Raw genomic sequence first — 13,331 nt, forward strand, 5'->3', positions numbered from 1 at the left:
ATCCATCGGGTAAATAATGCAACAGATCTAGATTTCCTTAAGTGACAAACAAAAGACGAGAGAGGACCACAAGAACAGCGTGTATATCATTTCTATGTCATCTTTTATTGTTTTCGTGAAACAAGAGAAACATGATATTGAATAGATATATAGTTTATGATATAATAGTAGACCCTGTTAAATATGTAGAATGAAATCGTTCGAAAACGATTCATGTCCTCATGCACATGCTGGCCGATACGATCAACTTACTGGCTTTAGACAGTCAAACTACAGACTTAGCTTCAAAATATACATGAATAAATTGTATTTTCAAGGAGATTGAATTTCCTAAAGAAAGAATTTCACAGAAATTTTTACTCGTGTCAGCTCTCTTTGATATATTATATTTAATGCTATATTTACTTTATTTTATGAGTTATACAACTGTGGAACGCACTTCCACCCAATACACGTGGACCTATTATCTGTGTAGAGCTAAACCGGTAGTACTAAAAGAGGTGGTACTTAAGACGAAATTTATAGCTCAACAGGTAGCATTATGAAAATACCTTGTATCATCCTTTGTGTAATTGTATACATGTATGTATCATTGTACCTGACTTGTCATCTAATGTGTATGTATTTCTTATCCAAGGCCAACCCTGTTAGCCATGGCTCTTTATACCTTGGCTGACTGTAGTATATCAGCTCGTGAATAAATACATGAGAGTTTAGACATTTGTACGTTCACAATTTCTACGTACACAGACGGTAACACAGTGTCTATCTCAGATAGACGTGCAGTTTATATATCTACATGTCAGATCGCATTCACCGAGCGGACGTTGTGCGATGATCATAAATCAGTAGAATTCTTATTAGGACAGTCCTTCGTGTCGTACAAAATCCATCTTTCTGGTGACGAAAAGGATCCTTCAGTAAGCGGTTGGCTCTGCCACAGCCTACTCGTAGTCACTAACAGACTCCCGCCTGACCGAATAGAAAAGGGGGACTTTGGCCAAATTATGAATAAAGCCAACGAGGAGTTGATTGGCTTAGGAGTGAAATGACCGGTCGGCGGAATTCTTATCTTTTGCCATCCAGCTAACACGTCTGCTTGGAGGCTATCAAAATCGTACGTCGGCCCATGATGATGTGGTTGTGTCATATTCACTCATGCAAAATTTCTAAAACGGTTCACTGTTGTGTCCTCAGTCTTTGGCAGATCGAAGGTAAACAGGTTCCTCGGTGTCTGGCTTCTTGTGGTCATGCCTCAGCCCGGAGGCGACCGTCTGCGCAAGCTCCATACTGGAGGCCGCCAGCATGCACCGTCCCATCAGGTTGAACGGTCCGCCTGTAGAAGCAACATGAAGTTCTTTACATAATATTGCTTGTGACACACTCCCCAGCTTGGCACTTAGGAAAATTAGCAATCCGAAAACCAGAAGTAATTTTTAGTACAAAACTGGAGAAGTGTACTGATGATTTGAGAGTAAATTTCTGTTACTGTAAATCGCTACATTTACCATGTTAAAGTACTGTATGTCTATATCTCTCCCATCGTTTGGCGTATACGGCCCATCTCCGTTTCTATAGCCCTTGGGCCACACCGTTGTGCAAGCATTACAAGAAGGGGCTGTAGTGGCCTGTGTTCAAGTTCCACACTCTTTTTCATAAGTACGAAGTGTTGACTTAAGCAAGAAAAAGCATACTGTATCATTACTCTTGGTTTGAAGCCGCAACCTTGCTATGAACTGATGGGTAAGGTTAACGTTATTGATGCGGACGTCAGAAACTGCAGAGCTTACATGTCTTTATTGTTACTCCCAGGACTCCAACACATGGAATGCCAGCATGGCACTTTCTCAGAATGAGGCTGTCCCCTGACTATTACACTTCCCCGTTGGGGGGTGGGGTTCTAATACTTGATCATTGTCCGAGTTGTATATTGGTGGATTCATAACAAACCTCTTCAACTTGAAGACAACAGACAGCTTGGCTCACCTGCCGTATCTAAGACCACTCCCCCGGCCTCCCTGATGATGAGCGCCCCGGACGCCATGTCCCAACAGTGGATGCCGAACTCGAAGTAGACCTCGGCCGCGCCCTCGGCGATCTGGCACATGTTCAGCGCTGCCGTCCCGAGGTTCCTGATCCCTCGGCCCTGCTCCAGCAGGGACCTCAGGTTGTGGAACGTGTTTTCCATCTTTTGTGGCGTCAGCAAACTCTTGGCAGTCGTGACGATGAGGGATTCTTTTATATCCGTCGCCCCGCTGACGGAGATGCGTTTTCCGTCCCGAAACGCCCCCGTGCCTCGCGCAGCTGAGTACATGACGTCCAGAATGGCGTTGTACGTCACCGCAACCTCTATCTCCCTGTTCACGGAGAGGGCGATGGCCACGGCCACGAACGGGAAGCTGTGCACGAAGTTGTTGGTGCCGTCGATGGGGTCGATGATCCACGTGGGGTCGTCGGTCAGCTCGACCGGGACGCCCGCCGCTGTCGTCTCCTCGCCGATGAACCTGTGATACAACAACGTTGCAACTGTGACTGAATGTGGTGTGTTCGGTAATCTGTTAGATACACAGAGCGTTTTAACTGTGAAAATGCAGTATGTTCTCAGTAACTTGTGAGATACAACAACGTTTCAACAATGAAAATGTAGTATGTTCGGTAATCTAGATCTGTTCGTTAGATAAACAACGTTTTAACTGTGAAAATGTAGTATTTTATGTAAACTAATGTGGTGTGTTCTATAACCTGTGAGATACAAAAACGCTTCAACCGTGAAATTGATGAAGTTTATTTTGTGGCCACAAATGGTTTCATGAAAGTCATTATACATGTACTTGTATCTTTATGGCAACTAACTTTAGGATTTCATTTAGCGATTTCTTCATCTGCCATGCCATTTGTACATGTACCCGGGTATAATACACTCATCGACAACCCCAAGTTTCTTATCTAACTGATTTTTTTAGTCTAAACTATCATCTATTCGCATTGCAATATCATTCTGTGATGTTACTGTAGGAAACTGTAATTAAATGTGATCCATGATGTAAAAGTATGAGTGGAAACGCAACAAAACAAACACGTTTGTACAAAATTTCGGCATAAATGAAGTTCGTTTCAACTACGTAAACTTCTGGTCGCTGGATTTAGTGAAAGGGAGTTTAATTCTTAAACCGCGCCTTAAGGCAAAACCTGTCCAGTTCTGTAGGTATCACGTGAACAGTGCGTGTTGTCAGACAGGTTTGGCATGACTACTGCGTGACATCCGTATGGACATGTCGTTTGTTGTTAAGCCATGACAACAGTCGTGTAACCAAGGGGCATGCTTTAAAGTCTTTCGGTGGCTACTCATGTGAGTCAAAATACTATAAACGTAGATATCCTTTCAAACACCTTACTGACATTATTGTAACTTCAATTTTAGACTTGAAAATAACTGAAAAAATGTTATATCGAGTTCCAACATATGAGTGAGGATCGACAAATCTGAGGTCAGGTCATGTCATAGCAAGCTACGGAAATTTCCAGTTGTTAATTTCCCAAATACTGAAAGGTCGATTTCCAAGAATCTACTTTTTCATGTTTGTAAGTCTATTAATGCAAAAGCTCTAATAGTCTATCCCCGTTCGCAGACTAGATAACGTTAGATATTTCAGACACTCATCATAACTAGTGATCACATTTGAATGACGACAATTGGTACATGGTAATTGTGGTTACTTTGGGGGGATCTTCTTTTTCTTGCCTGAGTTTTTTTATGGACGCCCGCTGTCTACTCCTAGAGTTGTTTTCTTCAAGACACTGGAGTATACCTAGTGGTCACTACATACATGTTCCTCTCTAGCTGCAACATCGTCATTATAAATCTGGCTACTATTATATATAATATTTGAATACAAGTTAACATGTAGCGTTAACGTTACTTGTTGAAAATCAGTCCTTACCTGTGTGTAGGGAACTTTCTTCTGAAGAAAGAGAACACCACCTTCTCGACGTTTTGGTCCGTCTCTGTCACCAGGTCTGCGGGGGAAGACTTCATCGTGACCGTCTTCTCCCTGTAGAAGGCGGACCGCACCTCTTTCCCGGCCATGCGGGCTGCCTCCTTAGCGGCCCCGAGCCATACCCGCCTCTGTTCGTCGGTAACCTGTACCCTCTCCGATTGCTGTTTGGTAACAGTCGTGTCGTCTACGTTGTTGTTGACGTTTGAGGGAGATGACACCATCTCCGGCAACTGATCAATGACAGGGGATCCCTAAAAAATGAAACAAAGTTAACGTTTATATTGTATATTGTATACCGCCCCATAGCGCACCAGGCTTGTTTGAAGAGTACAAGCTACATTTATCCAGATAGCATTTTTTATTTGATCGACCCACTTACACTGGAATGGACCCCTATTATTTTCAAAAGATGTTGTATGTTTTTAAACCGTAAAATAAGCCATTCGGTTACTCCATGCCAAGTGAGTAAGGCTATATATATTAAATAAACCGTATATGCACAAACGTTTACTTTAGATTATACGAAGTTGTGATCATTATAGCCAATATACCCTATAACAGTGTCAATAATTATCATAAAAAGCAACAGAATTGTCTTTCTACAAAAAAGTACATACATGTAGAAAGTTTGAGGACTCAAGTCGAGCAGACACAGAATATTAAATGTAGAGCAGTATACGTCAGAGAACCGCCCTCTACTGAATTATTCGGGAAAATATTGCTGTTTTCGTTTCTTTAGCTTGATATTGCGGTTTTGGTGTGGCTGTACTTTTCTATCAAATTTTGTTTATGTTCTGAATGGGTGGTATCCTCTAGACTAATGCCTTTCCACTCTACTTGCTCATGAGACCACACCCATGACCGAGTATTAACTCACATCAGGACAAGAAGGATTTGAAGCTAACTAGTTGAGGTTTGAAATACTGTCTGGATGTCAAAGAATAAAGAAAGCCTCAAGAAGACATACACACGGATATTATATCATAAGTTTTACGGGATCTGTGATTATTAAACCAGTATAAATCACTTCATCGAATACAACATAATTTGCAGTAATGGTAAATTGCCAATGTCAATCTCTCGGGTCAGCAAATTGTCTGTCGCAAGCACGGTGGGTTTTCTCAACAAAAATACAAAGAATTTGTAGACAAATTAATTTTCCGACTCGAAATAAAAATTTTCGACTCGAAAAATACCCTCCTTGTGCTACTGTTTCTACAACTTAACAGCCACAATAGCGAAACAAGAAGACAAGAAAGTAGAAAAATGTGTAACGCTAAAAAAAATTATCTCACCTGGATACTGAATTTGCCCATGGTACTGTACTGAGACGAGCTAGAACTGAGCAGCTCGCAAGTTGCCATGTTGTCACCGGGTCGCCTGTTCTACGTGTCAGCTCAGCCTCTCCGCAACAACGATTTTTTGTCCGTCAACAAATAAACAGATGTCACCACGATCGTTACTATTGCGAGCACGATATCCGTGGGGAGGGGGGCACAGCGACGGGAAGACTTCAAAGATATAATTCCAAATGCCAAAAGTTGTCTGGGACAGAAAGTTGTCGATTAGCAAAGTCACATAGCTGATTAGCATAAAACGAATAATTGTTAAAGGTCACACCAAATTTGGCAACGGTCCATCAGTAGCAGATGATTAGCCGCTGAACATCTTCTTTTGTGCGTCACCGTGACAGGTAAACCCATCCAAACATTTACCTGTACACGTCACGCCCATTCTGTGGGCGATACTATGATTTATAATTTCTTTTGTTTAATTTAATAAGTAGGAAGAGTAATTCATTCAATTTTCTTTCAACACGAACAACATAACAACCCTTTCGTATACATGGCGTCGAGATTGACGTTCTTTGTATTAATGAAAAATAAGCATAAACCTGCAAACGAACGAACAAACCGGGGGATTTAAATACCCTAATCCAAATGGTATGTCCCAAATGCACACCTGGTCACAAAGCATTGTGGGTGAAATCCAACATGGCGGCGTGCAGACGACACTAGCCGGTGTCTTGCCGGTTTGTTGTTTTTTCGCATTTTGTAGTGGTTTAGAATGAACACTGAGGCTGTTCCAAAGCACAAACAAGCAGCCAGAAAGATATAGACGGTTTGGGTAATGTTTCTTCCTGAGAACGTTGTAAAATCATGAGTTTACTTCATGGCATATGTGTCGATACCCTACAAAAGTGAAAGTTAAAGGGTAACATATGGTTGTTCAGGAATCGGTTTGCCGAAAATAATTTTCGTCTGCGTACACTGTTTGATTTTGAATGTCCTCTCCTGTATTGTTTTAAGGATTTTGACAACTTTTTGTCGTTTTTATATGGGGGGCTTATATCATCATCACCATGCAGCTTACTAAAAGGCTGTTTATATAGCAGAACAAATTTGGTACTAAAAACTTCATCAGTTGTTGTAATCACGTAACTGCTGTTTACATTGAAACACTTGTGAAGGTGAAGGTTGCAATAAGTTTTCTTACTGGTACTTCCCTTTTCTTTTAACTAGATCTCAATTGATGAGCAATGGCGCTGACAAGAAGGTAGCAGAGGACAAAACCAACATGGGGAACCTCCACTCCTACCTTCATTCATTCACTCATTCCAATATCCCCATTCTCACCACACTCTACTTCGTACAAGGCCTTCCATATGGCATCCAGGCCCGCTTTCTACCGATCTACCTACGCGCGAAGAACGTCTCCCTCACCAACCTCGGTTTCATCAAGCTTCTCCTGTTGCCATGGCTACTGAAGATCGTTTGGGCGCCACTCCTCGATCGGTACAGCAGCAAACAAACATGGTTGCTCATCAGCATGGCGGGACTGATGCTTGCGAGTCTCGCCGGAGCTGCGATCGACGAGGAACACTTCCTGAGTCTGTGCGTTGTCGTGTTCTTCATGAACTTTTTCGCCTCCACGCAAGACATCGCGGTGGACGGAATTGCGGTGGCGATACTGAGTGCAGACGAGCTTGGGAAGGGGAACACAGCACAGGTCGTCGGTTACAAGCTCGGGTCGATCGTTGGTGGGGGTGGACTGGTGTGGCTGAGTGACTACGTAGCCTGGCATCACTTGTTTCTTTTCTTAAGTGTCACCTACCTTAGCACGATAGTGTTGGTGTGCCAACTATCACAACTTCAGAATACTTACCTCAGGAACTATCAGTCTAAGTCTAACAGGGACTGTAAAGATATTGAGACGAAAACAGGAAACAAATGTGAATCAAACATGAATGGATACATCCCTACAAGTCACACAAAGGACCTGAAAGAAATGTGCAACAAGGAAACAGAAGGAGCTGATTATCACAGACCTGTTGACAGTACAGATGGAGAGAAGAAAAGAACAGGAAGAGAAGATGACTGGTGGATGTTGCAGGTGTTGAGGAGCCCTGGGACAGGATGGATGATTGTGTACTGTTTGCTGTACAAGTTAGGTACGTGTCATACTGTTACATTGTTTTAATATTAAAGTATCTCTGACTATTAAAAGTAAAATACTTTATGATAGAGTGTGCAATGTATTACAATACAAATATCAGTTAACTTTGGTAAATGAATTGATTGAACAAATGAATAAATGAATAAAAGAATCGACACTTAAATTGCTTGAATTTCCACACAATCTTATTTATTGAAAGGCAAACTTGAATGCAATTTGAAATTGAAAGAAGGAATGAACGATTACTGTCTATAAAGGAGAAATGATAAGCATCTCCAAGATTCTTTAAGACCATGTTTTTTTCTCCACAGGTGAACAAGGTGCCAACGGGATGTTCCCCCTGTACCTGGTGGACCAAGGTATTCCCAAGGGAGCGGTGGGGATGTGGACAGGGGTGGTGGGACAGGGACTGTCCATTGTTGGGTCACTCCTGGGGGGATGGCTGCTCACTGGACACTCCAACAGGTATGAAAGGACTAAGGCTATTGGCTCGTCCAGAAAGAAGTGTTCATCATTTCCTAACGTTATTTGTTGATCTGGGTACCATCCAATTCGTACCGGCCATTAGCAATTGGACGGCACCCAGGCTAGTTGTTTGTAGCCTGAATACCATCCTCCATAGTGACCGCTGGCTCAATACTTTCACTTGCTAACCAACGTGGTTGTTTGTAGTCGACCGGTTTTGCAAGAATTAGACATATATTTGTATATTTATGTATGACTCTAGAAATACATAGCCTGGTATTCACATTTTTCTTGGCCTGATTTGCTTCTCTGATTGCTTCCATGCTGAGTACTGTAGTCCGGCTCCCATTGATTAATTATGGGCACACAAAATATAGGCAAACTGTGGCTCTGAGTTACTTTACAGAAAAAGGACTGTGATAACTTGAAAATGTATTTTATGACAGTGTATTTCTTTGTTGATTAGGTTTTGAAAATGAAGAATCTTTTTATGTTTCAGAACGCCCCTTGACCTTCTTCACTTGACCTTCACGTTACGCCTGTTACCCATAATCCTGCAGATGGTGGTTATCTGGGAGGGGAACACGGGGGAGTTGTTGTATTCATATGGTATGTTGAAAATAGTCAGTTTTGAAATGCTCTTCATGTCAAACTTCTCCCCAGAACTCAAAATGTTTCAGTAAGCCCAAAGTCAATTTTTCTTTCCTGGATAACAATGATGTTGTAAATCTTTGTTGTCTTCTTGGTACAAAACTTTAACAGTCTGAGAAAATTTAACTTGTTCTCAGAACAAAATGTTCAGGATGTCTGCATGTGTGAGAAAAAAAAAGGCAGCGATTTATTTGTTATTAGTAATGATAAGTTCACGTTTCAGTCGTCACTGTCAAAATCGTGAACATAAATATTATTATTAAACTTATTTAAAGCATATTGAAATAATCAGGAATCACAGTATATTAAACGTAACTGGTACAAAATTGATGACCTGTCACATTCCAGCGAGGGTGAGAATGATAGTTGAGTGACACCTGCATGACAAATGGATTAACCTTCACAGGTGTAGGCTTCTTGGAATCCAGCACATAGGCAGTGGTTTACAGGTGGTCAGCCAAGCATACAGGAATAATTATCATGGCCTCGGGTTACTGGACTTTTGTGTAGAAAAGTCTAGTGACACCTACTAGAAAAAAAAAGCATGATTTTGAAAACACACTCACTCTCTCACTATCGATCCGGTTTAGCGTCCATTGAAAAAGTACCTACTGAAAAATTCAAGTAGTGAAAAATGCATCAAGAAAGAAGTTTACATGATATCATGTGTCTGTTGCTTTCAGGCTCCTTATTCATTAGTATCATAATGGTAGTAATTTGTAACAGGACTATGCAGATTTAATGTAGATCACAATTCTTGTATGCTACATATGGTGTGGAGCCTGAATTTAGCATAAAACGACTTAGCCTGACAAATTTAATGTAATACGTTGTAGTCACTGCCTTTCTTTCTAATTAAAGTGTAGTACTCCTCCAATGTAGACCAAGGAGATTACAGAGGGAGAATTATGTCTGTATAATCTCCTTGAGCAGTCCAAATATTTTTGTACAAGTCATTGCTTGAAATTTTGTATTATTTTTTTTCGAGGTTTTGCGGTGGCTTCCATGTGCCTGCTACAACTGGTGGGCGGGGTCATCACCACGGCAACGTTCACAACCATGATGCACTGCTCCAGACAAGCTCCCTCTAGCATCCTGGGCAGTCACTACACCTCTCTCGCCACCTTCGAAGTTATGGGGAAACTTTTGTTTATGACAGTCGCGGGAAGTCTTACTGATTTCTTCGGCTACTTTAATATGTACGTCTTCTTCGCATTCCTGAGTGTTGGTGTGATGCCTCTGCTAAAATACTGTCCTATTAACTTTCACAAAAATGAGTAAGCTAATACAAAAATGAGTAAGCTAATAGGTTAATGGCCTGTTAGTCAATAGGTTACTGAGTCAAGTGACACCTACATGTGCTATGGAGCTGTAACATTATTGAATTGAAAGATATATTTGTGCTATTCTATTTATTTTGTAACGTTACAGTTAATGTTACAACTGTTAAGGACCAGAACAGAACAACCTAGCCATTATACTGTTTACAAGTAGTAATTCCGAATGTGTATGAAAATGTACAAAGTTTTATCTTATTTGTTTAAAGTGAGGAAGCTACTGTAGTATCTCTATTACTCTTATTTTCATGGAGCTTTATTTACTTTATTATGATTATACATATTAGTATATTATTTATCTTTCAGGTAGTCATTCCTGGGTTGAACTATATTATGAAGTGTGGGAAATAATTGTACCATACATTTAGATGTCTCACTCTTCAGTTATTTTTGAGTAACGTTAACCCTATTCCAGTAAAACTTTTTCTCAAAAAGATCATTGCCTAAAAAATTGACACTCTAAAACTTCAGAAGAATTTGAAGGAAAAACATGATTATAATTTTACTCATTTTGCTTTGTGGTTTAGGAATTTTCTAAACATTTTCTGGCTCTGTACTCATGTGTCTTTCTGAAATAAAATAAAAGATCAACCATTACAATCCAGGTGTCCACTTGCTACATGAGGTGGTGAGTAGGTGTCAACTTTATGACTGCGCCATCTACTGACGCTTAAGAAAATTGCAGATTACTGAAGCTATGATACAAAAGCTGTAAATTCCTTTACTTACATTCTATATAACTATTGAAGTACGCTAATACTACCATACTACCTACGAGACATCATTATGACAACAATTTCTATATAGCGTCCTTAACTATAGTAAAATTGCAAACAATTGACTTATATACTGACAAATTAACTTTAAAGTCTTTTATTCAGCCACCTTACATAACGAAGCAACGTTGGTTCAGTGGTAGAATTCTCGCCTGCCACGCGGGAGGCCCGGGTTCGATTCCCGGACGTTGCAAGTTCTTTTGATTTTTTTTCGCTGCAATTTGCAGAACTGCTACCACTCCTTTTGCACAATAAAAACATTGTGCATATATGCAACATCAAATAGTCATTGGTAATTTGTTCTCGTTGTATTTTCGCAAATTTTGCATTCAATTTTGTTTTCTTGCGTGCACTAATTTCGGTGATCGCAAGAGGTCGCCATGTGAAATGTGAGCCGCATCACTACTCTAGACAGTTTAGTAGTACGCTTGCTGGAGGTTGAGTTGTGCATGTTTCGGAAAATAGAGTACACTTTAACCACTGTTTTATGCATCTTACATATATTTTAAACCCTTCTCACCTAATACTGAGTGATACTTTAGCCACTACAGACAATATCCTCGCTCTTCTTTTAATACTTGCACTACTTTTGATTAGCGGATTGATTTCAAATCCGGGCCTTTGAAAGCGATTTTCCCGCTCCGCTGAGTCAAAGATGGCGGCGCCCATGTGAAAATTCTCTGCGCAGTTTTTATTTTGCTGAATTAACCACAACAGCCAACTATCCGCTCTTGTGTGAAGCAACAGGAGCCACGTAAGGTATTTTTGTTTCGTATTTTTCTCCAGAAGAGTGCATAGATCCTGAATAATTCTGAAGGACTGAGTAGGAACTTGTTGAGAACAAAGCCAAGATGCCGTACGCCAACCAGCCGCAGGTCCACCTGACCGAACTGAGCGATGAAAATGTCAAATTCGTGATCGAAGACACCGACTTGTCCATGGCCAACGCCGTAAGGAGGATCTTCATCGCCGAGGTGCCGACTCTAGCCATCGACTGGGTCCAGCTGGAGGCAAACTCGTCGGTTCTCCATGACGAGTTCATAGCCCATCGAGTGGGTCTCATACCGCTGACCAGCGATGACATCGTGGACAGGATGCAGTACTCCCGCGACTGCACCTGCGCCGAGTTCTGCGCCGACTGCGCCATCGAGCTGACGCTGGACGTCAAGTGCACGGACGACCAGACCCGCCACGTGACCACGCGTGACCTCATCTCCAGTAACCCCCGCGTGGTGCCCGTGACGTCACGAAGAGCAGAGGACGAGACAGCGGGATACGGCGAAGCCGACGACATCCTCATCGTGAAGCTTCGCAAGGGCCAGGAGCTGAAACTGCGAGCCTTCGCCAAGAAGGGGTTCGCCAAGGAGCACGCCAAGTGGAACCCCACCGCGGGTGTCGCGTTCGAGTACGATCCTGACAACGCTCTTCGGCACACCCTCTATCCGAAGCCGGAGGAGTGGCCAAAGAGCGAGTACACAGAGCTAGACGACGAGACAGCGCAGGCACAGTTCAACCCAGACGGCAAGCCCAACAAGTACTACATCAACGTTGAGTCCACGGGGGCGCTGCGGCCAGAGAACATCGTTATGACGGGACTGAGTATTCTGAAGAAGAAACTGAGTGACTTACAGACGCAGCATAGTCACGAGATTCAGAGTGATGTCCTGACCATCAGCTAGACTTTTGAACTTCCTGATATGACAGTTATGATGACTATATTTTTGCAAGATTGAAGATTTTGTTGTTCTCTTTATTTTGTCAGGTTCCCTTAGAGTTAGACTGCCACATGAATGAGACCTCAAGAGTGTCACCTGGATATCTGCAGAGTGCGTAGCTGCAAATTAGTTACAGCAAATTCACTGGTTTATTTTTTCTAATGTGGCAGTCCCTCGGGCACTGGTCAGAATTTTCAGTTACTATCCAAGTAGAGGTTAGGCTTTCTTAGTTTCTAGAAAGAAAATCTGATAAACCAGCCCCCACCCAAAAGTAAAGGAATGTCATCAAAAGGAGGTCACAAGTCACAACCCAGCCAGAGCCAAACTTCTGCTTAGACAGTGTATGCGTAGGTGACCCATGCTGGCTTTTTCACATTCCCTGACTTCAGGTCATGTACGTCTTGTTGGTTAAGGGGTAAAATTATCAGGACTGAATGCCATAACAGATAAGTTTTGTCATTTCTATGACTCTAAGAAATGGTGTGATATCTGATATCACACCATTATTCCATCCTCTGGGGAGGACCCTGTATCAATTATAAATGGCACGTCTCCAATGCAACGTCCCATAGCAAATACAAGGTTGTTTTTTTTCAGAAGTGGAAGATGTATATGGAATATTATTATAGTGAAAAAAAAGGCACAAGTTGGATTTGTGAAAAGCACCATGATTTGGTGAACAGAATGAAAGAGTATGTATTATTGTAACAAGTTGGCTTAGCTTGAAATGTCTGGTCTAGAAAACATACTTTTCTGCTTAACTAGATAAATATTGTGTAATTTGTGACTTTTAAAGTTAAAAAAAAAGTAACTTTCCGTTTTTTGTTGTTTCAGCAGCAACTTTACTATATGTTAGTCTGACAGAAAAACTTGAACATGTATTATATTCTTGGCGACCCTCTTGAAAATTATAATAAAATGGCATATTGACCT

At 41.5% G+C, this 13,331-nt stretch overlaps 3 protein-coding genes and 1 non-coding gene across 6 annotated transcripts; 3 read left to right on the forward strand and 1 right to left on the reverse strand.

Annotated features, from left to right (window-relative positions):
* Nucleotides 1-86: 86 nt before the first annotated feature.
* On the reverse strand, nucleotides 87-5,728 carry LOC118415675 (inositol monophosphatase 1-like). 2 transcript variants are annotated; one of them, XM_035820405.1, is made up of 4 exons: nucleotides 5,294-5,727; nucleotides 3,942-4,249; nucleotides 1,987-2,504; nucleotides 87-1,336 (listed from the first exon to the last, which is right to left on the reverse strand). In XM_035820405.1, the coding sequence occupies exons 1-4, from the start codon at nucleotides 5,360-5,362 to the stop codon at nucleotides 1,194-1,196; spliced, it is 1,038 nt and encodes a 345-aa protein (XP_035676298.1). In that variant the 5' UTR covers nucleotides 5,363-5,727; the 3' UTR covers nucleotides 87-1,193. The 2 variants fall into 2 exon arrangements, with proteins under 2 accessions (XP_035676298.1, XP_035676299.1); XM_035820406.1 differs by having other exon boundaries at nucleotides 1,208-1,336; nucleotides 1,951-2,504; nucleotides 5,294-5,728.
* A 216-nt stretch (nucleotides 5,729-5,944) lies between these two features.
* On the forward strand, nucleotides 5,945-10,507 carry LOC118415676 (major facilitator superfamily domain-containing protein 3-like). 2 transcript variants are annotated; one of them, XM_035820407.1, is made up of 5 exons: nucleotides 5,945-6,030; nucleotides 6,521-7,449; nucleotides 7,766-7,919; nucleotides 8,419-8,528; nucleotides 9,559-10,507. In XM_035820407.1, exons 2-5 carry the CDS (start codon nucleotides 6,531-6,533, stop codon nucleotides 9,849-9,851), a joined length of 1,476 nt encoding a protein of 491 aa, XP_035676300.1. In that variant the 5' UTR covers nucleotides 5,945-6,030; nucleotides 6,521-6,530; the 3' UTR covers nucleotides 9,852-10,507. The 2 variants fall into 2 exon arrangements, with proteins under 2 accessions (XP_035676300.1, XP_035676301.1); XM_035820408.1 differs by having other exon boundaries at nucleotides 5,998-6,125.
* A 298-nt stretch (nucleotides 10,508-10,805) lies between these two features.
* Nucleotides 10,806-10,876, forward strand: Trnag-gcc. The gene has a single exon. It is a non-coding gene; the product is annotated as a tRNA-Gly (tRNA).
* A 422-nt stretch (nucleotides 10,877-11,298) lies between these two features.
* On the forward strand, nucleotides 11,299-13,328 carry LOC118415678 (DNA-directed RNA polymerase II subunit RPB3-like). The gene has a single exon (XM_035820411.1). It carries the CDS (start codon nucleotides 11,535-11,537, stop codon nucleotides 12,360-12,362), a length of 828 nt encoding a protein of 275 aa, XP_035676304.1. The 5' UTR covers nucleotides 11,299-11,534; the 3' UTR covers nucleotides 12,363-13,328.
* The last annotated feature ends 3 nt before the right edge of the window (nucleotides 13,329-13,331 follow it).

Source organism: Branchiostoma floridae, chromosome 5 (genome assembly GCF_000003815.2).
Source record: "Branchiostoma floridae strain S238N-H82 chromosome 5, Bfl_VNyyK, whole genome shotgun sequence".
Taxonomy (NCBI): Eukaryota; Metazoa; Chordata; class Leptocardii; order Amphioxiformes; family Branchiostomatidae; genus Branchiostoma; species Branchiostoma floridae.

Excerpts from the sequence above, each read along its gene's own strand:
- LOC118415676 (XM_035820407.1), top strand. The coding sequence starts at position 6,531 with ATGAGCAATGGCGCTGACAAGAAGGTAGCAGAGGACAAAACCAACATG. Across the intron at positions 7,920-8,418 it reads CTCACTGGACACTCCAACAG|AACGCCCCTTGACCTTCTTC; the intron begins GTATGAAAGGAC and ends TTTATGTTTCAG. Across the intron at positions 8,529-9,558 it reads GGAGTTGTTGTATTCATATG|GTTTTGCGGTGGCTTCCATG; the intron begins GTATGTTGAAAA and ends TTTTTTTTCGAG.
- LOC118415678 (XM_035820411.1), top strand. The coding sequence starts at position 11,535 with ATGCCGTACGCCAACCAGCCGCAGGTCCACCTGACCGAACTGAGCGAT.
- LOC118415675 (XM_035820405.1), bottom strand. The coding sequence starts at position 5,362 with ATGGCAACTTGCGAGCTGCTCAGTTCTAGCTCGTCTCAGTACAGTACC. Across the intron at positions 4,250-5,293 it reads TGGGCAAATTCAGTATCCAG|GGATCCCCTGTCATTGATCA; the intron begins GTGAGATAATTT and ends TTCATTTTTTAG. Across the intron at positions 1,337-1,986 it reads AGTGGTCTTAGATACGGCAG|GCGGACCGTTCAACCTGATG; the intron begins GTGAGCCAAGCT and ends TTGCTTCTACAG.